Here is a 12,548-nt window from a genome sequence, read left to right on the forward strand (position 1 = left end):
CATACTTCCAGTCCAACTCATTTATATGCAGGCAAGCTTTTTTTAAGCAAACTTTTTCAGGACATATTGAAGCATGGAACTGGAACAACCATTTCCTTATTTACTGTGTAATAGACAGAGAAGGTTTTTGGCAGATTATGTATATGCAGAGATAAAGAATGGAAACAGAGATAACAAAATTACTGTGTTCTAGGTATGGTGAACAATAATATGTCCTTCATTTTGCAAGCAACATTAAGCTTCCCAAGGCCCATCTCTTAAAAGCCTAATAGATTAGAAGCCAATAATGGAGAGGTTCATTCTGACATTTCACAGGTTTTCCAAAAATCTCAGGAAAACACAGCATAGACCAGTAAATAGTGATATTTATGGTACTATCCCCACAAGACTAAAGGAGACATGAGTGAGCAGAAATGCCACTAACAAGATTAGGCCATTTTCATAGCTGTTACACTTTCTCAGCTAGAGGAAGCAATCCTTGGTAAGTATTTCTGAGGCAGACTAGGAGGGTGAGGAAAAGATAGAGAACTACCTTTGAGAAGCCTTCAAAGGGAAATGGTAATTTCATGATAGAGGGGATTGCCCAGGTGAAAAGGCTTGTTCTTTCCTTATACTTTGTGATTTCCTAATCCTGCAAAAGAATGATCTTAATGAAATCCAATAAACCTAGTACAGGTCTATTGCTCTTATGAAGTCAAAAACCCTATGTGGAGGGGCAGGATTTGGCCCACTGCAAAGTGTGAATTTTTGTATTATGCTCTGGAACAACTTGGTCTAGAACATAATTCACTAATTTGGATAAGCTCATTGGATGGAGGGAAAAAAAAAAAAGAGAGAGAATATCATAGCAACATCTTACATCTTATTCCTCTGTGGTTTATGCATTTAACAAACACTTACCTTCCAGTCTTAAACTCCCCTCTATGTTTAACAATTAATTAGCAGAATTGCATATTCCTGCAGATATAAAAGAAAGATGACAAGAAAAACACTGCGGTGCTGAAAGATCTCTTCAATACTCCTTGAAGCATCAATGGGAAGGACTTTGGGTAGCCTTAGTTCACTATTTATGTGGTATCAGATCAGAAAGGAACATTATATGGCTTCAGAGACAGCAAGGCCTTGCAGATTCTGGCATCCAGCATAAATTAGGAATGGATTAAAGTAAAATAAACTGGTATATAAAATATATTAATTTAAAATGTTGCATATTTAATGAGTGGGAAATATTTTCATTCCACCTGAAGAAAAAGGCAGTGTATTTTTATCCTAAGCCTGATTTTGCATGAGAAACTGATTCCATTCCTCTCGTTCTTCCTCTCTACTGTTTTAAATTTTCTCATGCTTTTTTCCCCTCTTCTTAATGATGGTAATGATGATAATAATAATAATGATGATGATAATGATAATAATGATTATGATTATTAATGGGAAAAAAGAAGAGAGAAAAGAGAGAGGAAAATGAGGGAAATGGTGTACCTAATTTGGGAAGCTCCATGACACTGCCAGACTACCTCAAAGAAGGACATGTTTAAAGACTAGGCTCAAAGGATTTGAAACTTTCCTAAAAAAATACATATTTTCAAGGAGCAGTGGAAGAAACTAAGACTTCTCATCTGTGTATTCTCAGAAGGATCAATTATTTTGCATCTTTTCACCAAGCAACTACAAAGTGAACTGGAGACACAGAATCAGATGCTAGTGTAATGCAGATGACCTACAGTTCTACCCATCCCACAGCACGGCTACAAAAACGGTACAGCGTGTGAAGAAGAGCTCATGGAGCAGCTGGCTAAAGCAGAAACTGAGCAAGAAAAAGATGATGTTGGCAGAGGATAGAGAGAATTTTGAGGACTCATTCTCAGTCAAGGTATGCAGCCACGGTTGGTCACTTAAACACAAATCTGATATACAACTGTATTCTGTTATAACTGTTATTCACAGATGCTATTAACTTCTTCTAGCTAGGAAGCTCTATCTCTCTTGGATGAGGACAAAAACTTCTCAGGCAGGTAATATCACAAGCTTTTTAGTGCTAAGTTCCAGCATGAAGGAAAAGCTGTAGTATTTATGCTCTGAAGCTTGGCCTAACTAGACCACTAATCCATTCCTCACACTGTACATCAGCCTCATATCATTTTGTATTCCTCTCTTCCAAGCAGTCCATTGTCTGGACTGTGGATAAATAAAAGTTCACTTAAAACACTTAGAAAAAAATATAGTCAGCAGCTTTCTTTTTCTGGCTTTTCTCAGCAAGAGTAAAATTTCTCTTCATGGCAGAGAAAAAGGCCTTTGGCAATTAAGGGTAGCCAAATGTCATTAGCTGTTGCCACAAGTGCTTTGTGTATATCTTTGAAAAACTTTAAAGATGTGCACAGTAACCTGTGTCCACAGTGCCATTTTATACTGCTAGGAAGCAGCCAGCACAACAGCCAACATCTTCCAAGTGATACTAATTTGGCTGCTTGCTCAGTAATGGAAGGTGCTCTGACAGGATGACATTGAGTGCAGTAAGGGCCTGTGTCCAATGGAATGTTGTGTTGGAATTGAAAAAACTAATTGGTGTATTAAAACATTTTGTGCTTGCATTTCTCTCTTTAATTTTTCATTTCTTTTTAAAGCTATAAATACAGCTTGCCTTTTAGTTGGTTGTCTGTCTCTAATTTTACTGCAGCTGTAGCCTTTGCCAGAGAACAGTGGCTCTGTTTTCAGGGTGCTGCAGGATTTATACCAAAAAAACCATCCCTTTAATGCTCAGCACTTCTTACAGGCCTATCACAGCTCTGTCTGGTATACAGCTAGAAATTAAATGAATCAGACTTATGGATGTTGACAAGAAAGATGACACAGCAATTTATTGCCTTTAGTTTAGTCACCCTGTAGTTGTAAAACAGATAAATGTTTTACTCATCATGGTGGAGAGGTTGATTAATGAGAATTTAGAGCAATTTAGATCCATTATATCTTTAGATTTAGATTCAAGGCTGAATGCAGACACTGTCCACCATGCAGATTCCTGCATAGAAACAGAAGTCTCTGTTCTTTAAGACACCACAATAGCTTTTCACCTCCTTTTCATGCCAACAAAACCTACCATTTCTTAAGAATCCAGACTGATTTAATGGTGGCAGTACTGGTCCAATTTTCTGTTTGTCATAAGATGTTACAAATCTACCAACAACTGATAAAGAAAGTAAAAATCCATTTTATCTTGTTCCCATTAGCAGTCATGCATTAAAATAAAAGAAATGAATTTTCATTCTACTGGTCCTTAAGACAGCTAGATCTTACAAACTCAGGGCAAATTTCTGTTTAAATTCTCCTTAGGGCTGAAACACTTTCAAGCAGAATCTAGTGAGGTAAAACCAATACATACAGCATTGACTACATCTCCACTCTATTAGAAGATTTTTGTTCCAAAAGGAAACAGAAGTAGTGAAAGTAATATTTAGTGAAATTGAATTTTTGCTATGTGAGGCCTAGCATTCTAGAAGTAGTTATTTTTCCCATTAATTTGAAAATGTGGTAGAGTTTCTGGAGAACAAATAAATAGAATAATGCTGAGAAGAATTTAAGACTACACTGTTTTGATGATGAAAATGGTGTAGGCAACCTTATATTAAAAGCAAATTTATATTTGACAACCATTAGAGAAAAAAAGAGAAAAGGAAACCATCTGTTGGAAGGAAATGCAGAGAAGAACATCTGTATTATTTAAAGGGGTAAACTGAAGTGCAAAACTGAAAGGTCCATAAAACACTTCCAAATTAACTGCATTAAGTGTGAAGAGGACTGGATAAGATGTGATAAAATTTTCATTTAAGGCAGGAGGGAAGAGTACATCTGAGCAAGAATGGGCACTGGGAGAGTTGGGATATAGCTGTTTTAAGAGTGGAGTATCTGCTGAGGGATGCACATATCTTTAGGGCAAAAAGAACTTTGAACTGAATGCCCTTCCTACAAATTCTAGTGAATTTGACTCTGGTGCTTAGGCAATATTTCTGAGTAGTTGAAAAGTTGAATGAGAACTAGGAACACAAATACGGGAAATACACACCTTTATAATGGAAAATTCATTCTTTGCTTCAACAGGAACAGCACAGACAGCAGTGTTATTATTCATCCAAAATCTTAGTGGTCTACTCACTGACTCAGAAAGGCTCTGGAACCAGACTTAATTCCAATTAAAATAAACCTCAATATTGTTTAAAATTCAGATTCACTTTTTTAAAAATAATAATTTAAAAGTTTCTTATGAATCTCAAAATGTAAAAAAACCTTTATACGTATTTGGGTGTTTTATCATAGATAATCTGCTGAATATATTCTTGTTCATGTATCAAGACATACTTTTAGATACAGAAAAACTTAGTATTAAAACTGTTGAATATTGTCTGCTTTGGCCCAAAAATTATCATATCTTCCATAGCTCTACACAAAAAAACTTCTAGTTGTCATAACAACATCCTGCAGCATATACAAGATAGCTTGTACTTGCTTTTAATACAATTAGCAAAAGTTAACATCTCCTGAAGATTAAAAACCAGGAATATTATTTAAAAGGGAGGGTGGACTTAATATTTTTTAAATTTTTAATTCCCAGAAAATTCAGTTTTTTATTTAAAATCTTCAGTCAATGGTCTGTAGAAATATTCCATTGCATCAAGTCATATTTGCAGGTAACTCTGTTATGCTCCATGTTTATACAAAATATACAGGTTTCTAATGATGTCTTTGTAAAATGACCCTCAGAATATAAAGAAGCCTAAACTTAGAAAAATACTGATGTTTTCCTAAGGAACAAGTTTACTACACAAATTCCTGAATGCTAATGCAATACTAAGTCATTATGAAAGTCCCATTTAAGCTATTGTCTTAACTATTATTCCTTTATAAGTGGTCCAGATTCAACAGTCAGTTCACCGGGAAAGGATCAGTGTCACTCTGTTTATGTTCTTATATTAACACTGAAATTGAATAGAACATCTTAGCCATTGCAACACACAAAATTACAACCTGTATCCTCTCGAGTCCCTAGAAATGTTTCACTTATGAGCAAGTCTTGATGGTATCTGGAGATGTCCCCATGATCAGGGTCACATTATGCAAGAGTGGGTATCACAGACGAGCATAGAAAAATACAGTCATTTCCTAATTTAAGGAATAGTGTCCCTTTCTAATTTAAAGGCCAGTTAATGGCAGGTACAGACCAAAGAGCAGGTGTTGATCAAAGGACAACAAACTAGGTAATGGCAGAGCTGCTGATAAAGGACAATCTTATTTTCAGTGAAGTCTGTTACTTAGGTCAGACAGTTTTCACTTGATTTGCACAGACATACTGTTTTATTCCAACAATAGTGCCCACCATTTCTAGAGTAGGGCAAAATTAATGCATAGCTTTTTCTCTTAAGATTATTTTAATGCTAATATGACTGGTTTAGAAGAATTTAGTAATCTGGCAAGCATCCACCTAGCTGAGGCATATTGTAGAAATTTGAGCTCTCTGAAGTTATTTATTTAAAGAGTACAGCCCAGACTACTGCAGCATAGTATTGCCATTCACAGACGCACCTGCTTGCATTGGAACAGGAAATTCCCTATATCCACAATGTCTTCAAAACAATTTAAATATATATGGTAAAATTACTTGAACACTTCAAAAAATAAGTCACTTAACATATGGAAAATAAATCACAAACACCAATTATTAAAAAGTTCAAGATATCAAACATTCAGATTTTTAAGCATATTTTGTTTTAATATTCAGCTTCTCTATTTGTACACATAATGGAAATAATTTCTGCAATTCAGTTAGTCTCCAGAGAGTGTTTATGTGAATTTACTTAAGAGAGAACACTGAATAGTTACTGTTACTACAAACTTTGATAACATCTGTTCTGACCAAGATTCAAAGAGATTGACGTGAAAAGATCGGTATCATTTAAGAAGAATTATTTTCCATTTTGCAGCTGTGGATAATTTTTTTTCTTAATAACCAGATATGTCTGTGTCATAAGTCTAGAGTTGAGTTATTAAGCAGAAATCACCTGAAGAAAGAGAAGCAGCAGTATAAGCAGTGTGACACCCACAAGTGTTATGTACCTTACCTAAATTACCTATAACCATTTATCTATATCTATACCTACACATATATTTTACTGCTATGCAAATAACATCTCTCTGAACAAAAGAGCTCTTTTCTGACAATAAAAGAGAATTATATGATCCATTTTTATTGGCTGTACCACAGACTTAAAATTCATACCACACATAAGAAACAGCTGAATTTATGCTTGTAGTTAACATAGCTTTATTCATGTACAAAGGAGCCCAATCTCTCATGAATATAAAAGCTGTTGTCCAAATAGGTACCAGTCATTATAGCTTCTGGCTCAACAGTGAGGCTTTCTCTGTTTCTGAAGCAGACGTTATTAATAAAGTCCATTAAAACTGCAGAACTCACACTTTGCCAAGCTCTAATGGATCTGGAAGGCAAAAGTCCTAAGATGGATTAGCATAGATCCTGTGTATTTCAGAATCCTGTTTGCTTCAAGAGTTACATTAAGTTTGTACAAGTCTGTATTGGACATACTGAAAAATCCCTAAATTCTGGCTTTACAAGAAGAGAGTAGTGTTGTATTGTTCCCTGACTGCATTGAAAAGGTCATGAAAATCTTTTTGTTGGCTATTGAAAGCATTTGCCAGTCCTTTAAAGTGTTAGCATTCACATTCAAGTGAGGGAGGCATAAATTCATCTAAAACAAGACAGTGTGAGCAAGATTTATGCATTTTTATCCACATTATCTCTGTGATCAGGATAATGTTTGTAGCATGCAATGGGATGGCACAGTCCCATAGAAATATGGAAGCATTTCAAAAAGTAATTCCAGTAAAAGCAATTGATTTCTGATGTGTTAAAAGGATCTTCATGTTCCCCTGTTATTTGCAAAATTAATGTACTTACTATGTTAATTTGAGAGATTTGTAACACTTCAGCAGCTTTTATGAACTATGATTCAAATGAGTGTTGGAATTACCAAAGTGGAGACAATAAATTCTAGGCAGTAAGTAAAGTGCCTTGTAATGAGGGACCTAAATGTCTGCTTCAAAAGCACATGGAACTACGTTCAGCTCAAGCTGCTGTTGACCTGTCAGCTATGCATGATATTTTTAAATGTGCTCTTGTGTTTAAGAGAGGTCACTCAGTTTTCTGCTTCTGAGTCTCTTCTCTTTCTCCACTTGCTGCATTTGACAGTGATGTAAGCAGAGTCTGAATCCCGCCATGCAAAGAGGGGTAAATCACTTCCTTTCACCCTTATGCTAAAGTAAGGAGATGCAAAAAAACAAAAAAAAAACACCCTTTCAAATTTATCATTCAGTCATTCCTCCGGTCATTTCCTGTGGCAACAAATCACTGGGATGCCACAAATATCCACGCTGATGATAACGTCAGCCTATCGTCTTTAATCTCACTTAAACTAGTCCTTAGGTTCCTGCATATACAAACCAAAAATAGAAATTCTTCACTTCACAGCTCAGACTTGCCTGTCTATAAAGACAGTGAAAAATGAGAAGAATTTCACATACAAGGTACTGAAAGAACTTATCTTTACTACTCCAAGCTCATTGACAATGTTGAAATATTGCACCTTGCTTTGGATCCTAACCTTTAAAAAATATTTTAGAATTAAAGTTATGGCAAAAAAACAAGCAGGTAGAAAGCAAGAATCATGTTTGGTTTGCTTTTGTAGCAGATCTAGCAGATTTGTCACTAACTTTTTTAATAGAACAGCAAACACTAGTAGCATTAGAACAATATAGCATGACCTTCTCTACTATTGGATTTTAAAAAGCCCTGAAACAGAACCAGCCCAGACTTTACTTAGTGAGAATTGATCAACATCATGGTAGTTTGATTTCCAGTTCAACAAACAGGGATATATCATATGTTGCTTTGGTCAATGAAAGCCCATGCTCATCCACTGAACACTCAATACCCTGGAAAATTGCATGTCCTATAGATTCTGTTCATTAGTATGGTTAATCAAAATGATGAGAATTTGCTATTGATCTAATGATGAAACATATGCATGATTTGGGGTGCATATGGGGCAAAATGTGGTGGGTGCATTGTTATGCCTTCCAAAGACATGCCTGTTGTCTCACAAGTTAGAGAAGGATTTATGGGAATCCCTCTTTCAGTGCCAGTATTTGACACACAGACACTAAAGTAAATGGAGTTGCTGTTGAAAGGCTCCATTTCCCCAGTTAAGCCAGAGGGTGCTGTGCCTGGAAGACCAGCCAAGCAAGAGGGGGGTGGCAGGGTGAGCGAAGAAAGAGCATGCAGTGCATGCACTGCTGCATGTGCACCAGAAGTAGGAACTGATGCAGAGAGGAGCCTCTCTGGAAATTTGACAATGAACAGTTACTCAAAACGCTGCAGCTCCAGTGAGGACAGCTTTGAGTTACAGGGCAGCACAAGGTCAGAAGCTAAAAGCTTTGTTAAAAGCAAAAATAAGGATGAAGGCTATCGACCCCATCGATCAAAGCACTGTCAGAAAGGGGCTGAAAAAACTCACGGACTGGAACACTCTTCTCTGTATCCAGCAGAAGTGGGAAACGCAAGCCAAAAGCTCCAGAGGCAGAAGACCCACAAGAAAAGCAGTTCCTCTACATCTGACTTGAGCTTGGTGAGTCAAGGATCATCAAGTTCATTGTCTGTTGTGGAAGAAAAAATAGAAGCTAAACTCAAATTCTCTCAATTTATTAATGAAGTTACTTTCAGAGTGCTTGATCCTATGAGCCTGAGGGCATACCGAGCTGCCAAACTGAAAAATACCTTTCCATCCAGTGTGAGAAGCCTAGATGATTTTCATACTAGGAGAAAGTCTCCTGAAAACTGGAAAGAAAACATTCTAGATGGGAAGACCCGGGAAGAAGTAGACTTAGAGGCTCTGAGAAGTGACGACATTGTGGCTGGAACACGACCACAGAAATTAGAGAAATCGTTGTCCCTGGATACAAGTCCCTCTCTCAGGTCATTTGATAATGGTGTCTCATGCAGAACAAGACCTGGCATGCCAGTAGAAATTATGATTTCTCAAAGCAAAGGAATGCCAGCCACAAAATCTGCGTCTCTTCCTAGAAGTGCAAGCATGGTGAGCTCTCTCAAATATTTTTCTGGGGTGATATATGACAAGGATGTATGCATTAGCGTGACTATTTGAAAAGTATTTCTGTCTTCCTGGGTGGGCTCTTATCTTGTAAACAAACTTTTCTCCAGGGTGGGAACAAAGAGGGAATGTTTCTTCTTAGTAGCTCAAGAAATCACCTGTAGAAGGTATGGGAGGAAGGAAAAACAGAATAAAATTTCCCAGTCCTTTTAGTTTGATGTGTGGAAGATGGCTTTACAAGATCAAACAAGAAGGTTATTCCTACACTGCAATGAAGCATATCCATAACCAGGTCAGCTTGATATGAACAGTCAAGGCAGCCTCAGAAAAGGGTGAAGAGAGCACTGTTACAGACCACTCAGGTATTCAAGGTCACTAGTTTAGAACTTGCTCAGGTATCTCTGCACCAAACAAGAATGCTCAGTTAGTGTGTTTAAATACTACTGAGGGCTCTGACATCCCGAAAGTGTGTGTCTGGAATTAATACATATCAGTTAATACATTAATACATATCAGTTGATAATTTCTATTTTGATGTGCTCAAAACAACCCAAGCAACCATAAAACCTTAAGAACTGGAAAAGAAAAGAAAAGGAAAAAAAAAAAAAAAAAAAAAAAAAAAAAAAAAAAAAAGAAAGCTGACTCTTTCTTCTATGGTCTGGTAAAAAAAAAAATATGTTTTTAGTTTTTCTTATGAGATTCTTTCTTTGGATGAGGAAGAGGTATTTATGCCCATGAAAGAGAGCAAAGGGAAATTGTTATTGCTTGTTAGCATGGCACAGTCTGGAATCCTGAACTGCCAAACCTTGCACTGATATGTTAGTATGTATCCAGAGCAGTATTTGCAATTCCACTGAAACAATAAAGGTCCAGGAACTATTGCTTAAGACTATATACATGTACAGAGATGTTGCTAAACTGGGAGATATTACAACTGCATTATTCTTTAAAAAGTCTATTCAAGTTTAAAAACAAGATACAAAAAGTTATTTCATTTCACAGAGGACTGCAGCAAATGGGAAAACATCCTGGTCTTAAGAATTTTATTTAAACTTCAGCAACCTGAGCTTAGGATTTTATGTCCTTGGATGTTTTAATTGCCACCTATCAAAGATATCTGGAGGGAGAAGAGGTGAAAGGTAATGAAACAGAGAGAATTTGCACACTGTGTTGTGTCACAGCTCCATAATGAGAGCTATCCTACAAAGGGCTGAAGAGGCTTCAGTCTGAGCCCATGGCAGGATATGTTTTTTTCAAATTTCAATTAAGCATCTGTCAGAGCATCTTTTCCAGTGGACTTGATTATATGTACAGATTGAAACTTCCAACCGATTGAGTGCTTACTGACTAAACACTGCCAGTGCTCTCTAATTCTACACAGTTAGTGTAGGCATCAGCCTACTCCAGCTGAAGCATCAGGCTGCTCTAAGCCTAGTCATTTAAATTAAACACAGTAGTTACCTGACATTTCGCCTCAACAAACAATGCTTCCAGCTGCAGAGCTCAACATGAGGAAATAAAGGAGTGGCAGGGCAAAATACAAGAGCAAAACATGTTCAGCCTCATCTACAGATTCATGTCTCCTACATGCGAAAACTTTGACTTCAGTGTAATTTATATAGTGCCAAGTCCTCACATGAAGCATGCCTAGCAAGGAGCAAAAGGATAACTGTATAGCCTTGGGTGTCATTATTGTAAAGATATTTTAAAAGTTCTTGATTATGTAATGTTCACTTGAATACTCATAGTGAACATTGCTTAAAACTATTCCATGTTTTAGTTGCCAAGTTACTATTCGTGTGCAGAAGATCATCTCTGAGAGAAAGAAATTAGAAAATTATATTGACCTAAATATAAAAACTGGATAGCAAAGGTATAATAACACATCCTGAAGAGCATGAAAGAACATGCCTGAAAGTTTGAGGTTAAAAAAGCTGCACCTAATAGAAAAAAATGTGATTTAGAAGATGAATGCTGTGACATTTCCTCCTGTCTATTATGTTTTCTGAAGACCCCTGAGGTGTCCACAACTGCCTCTGTACTACCGTTGATTGGATCCAGACCCACTAAAGTGATTTTCAACTTTTAGACTTCTCAGAACTGCTGAAAATGTTCCATTTCTGCAGCAAGTGTTTACTGGTTTGCAAACAGCAGCTGTTGAAATGAAATCTCACAAAAAAAACCAACAGTCACTGTAGAGTTATGAAGAGGAATTTCTGGACAGCTAGCAGAAAAAAAAAAAAAAAAGGATGCTTCATTATGTGACTGAAGTTAAAGGGAATTGTGATAGCTAGAAAGCAATTCCAAAATATGATGGACATGACCTTGGTGTGGTCTAAATATTTTAGTAACCTGGCCAGCAGGATGAAATAATTTTTCATTTCTATATATTGATCTAAATTTGAAGTCACAGGACAAACAAGCAGGAAAGGAAAATGCTAAACTAAATTAAAGTAGACCTCTGAATCCACACCAATGTAGTGGAAGGTGTGCAACTCGAGACTATGTCATACTTCCAGACTGAAATTATACGACCAGTTCAGTGGGCTGAAATATGCAGGCAATGTCTGAAAAGGGTTGTACACATGGAAAGTTTCTAAGAACTGGAAAGACATGCTTGGCAGAGTCTATCAAAGGACACATCGATACAGAGAGAAATGTGGATGGATTTGAACAATACTTTTTTTTTTCTTAGGGTATGTTTCAAAAAAGCCAGGTATGAAAGGAGATTAGCCTGTGTCTTTTAATACATATTTTCTCTCAAATACATTTGTTCCAAGTAACCAATACCTTCAGGAAAGCTTTATATACCACTATTACTCTTCCAGGAAGAAAATACAGTTTAAAATTTAATTCTTAAATAATCATACAGGAGCGTGACTTCAGACCTGAGTAAATCTGCAGCACCTTAGGGTTTGAATCAACCTGAAAATTGCATTTCAGTAACTTCAGGAATACACAAATGAGGATCAAATTTCCAGCTATGTCTCATCTTTATACCTACTTTTACCTATGCAAGGAACCATATAACACAACATTAGACACTGACTTTTCTTGGTCACAGGAAATCAACTTCTTTCTTAGAAGAGCTGTATCTTTCCATCTTACATTTAACTTCTGGTAATACACATTCTGTGTGCAAGAGGTCTTAGAAAAAATTTTTTACTTCAACATTGCAACTATATGTATACATAACCTAAGGAATTGTGCATTTCTCACTTAAGACCATGTCATTGCCACACAAAATAAATATAAGCAAAACTGATCAATACAAATTACTTACTAAGCTGTAGAGACTGTCTTAGAAAACAAGCTTGGCTTGGGATAATGTCACTTCTACATTTTGGAAGTTAAGATTTCACATACTGTAAACGA

The 12,548-nt window shown here is 36.4% G+C and overlaps 1 protein-coding gene across 1 annotated transcript in view; it reads left to right on the forward strand.

The window, feature by feature from the left end:
* The first annotated feature begins 8,417 nt into the window (after window positions 1-8,417).
* Window positions 8,418-12,548, forward strand: part of BEGAIN (brain enriched guanylate kinase associated) — a 149,979-nt gene continuing 145,848 nt past the window's right edge. Inside the window, exon 1 of the mRNA XM_053946890.1 lies at window positions 8,418-9,158. Within this exon, the coding sequence (XP_053802865.1) occupies window positions 8,418-9,158 (741 nt within the window). The remainder of the gene's footprint in view (window positions 9,159-12,548) is intronic.

This window comes from Vidua chalybeata, chromosome 6 (genome assembly GCF_026979565.1).
Source record: "Vidua chalybeata isolate OUT-0048 chromosome 6, bVidCha1 merged haplotype, whole genome shotgun sequence".
Classification (NCBI taxonomy): domain Eukaryota; kingdom Metazoa; phylum Chordata; class Aves; order Passeriformes; family Viduidae; genus Vidua; species Vidua chalybeata.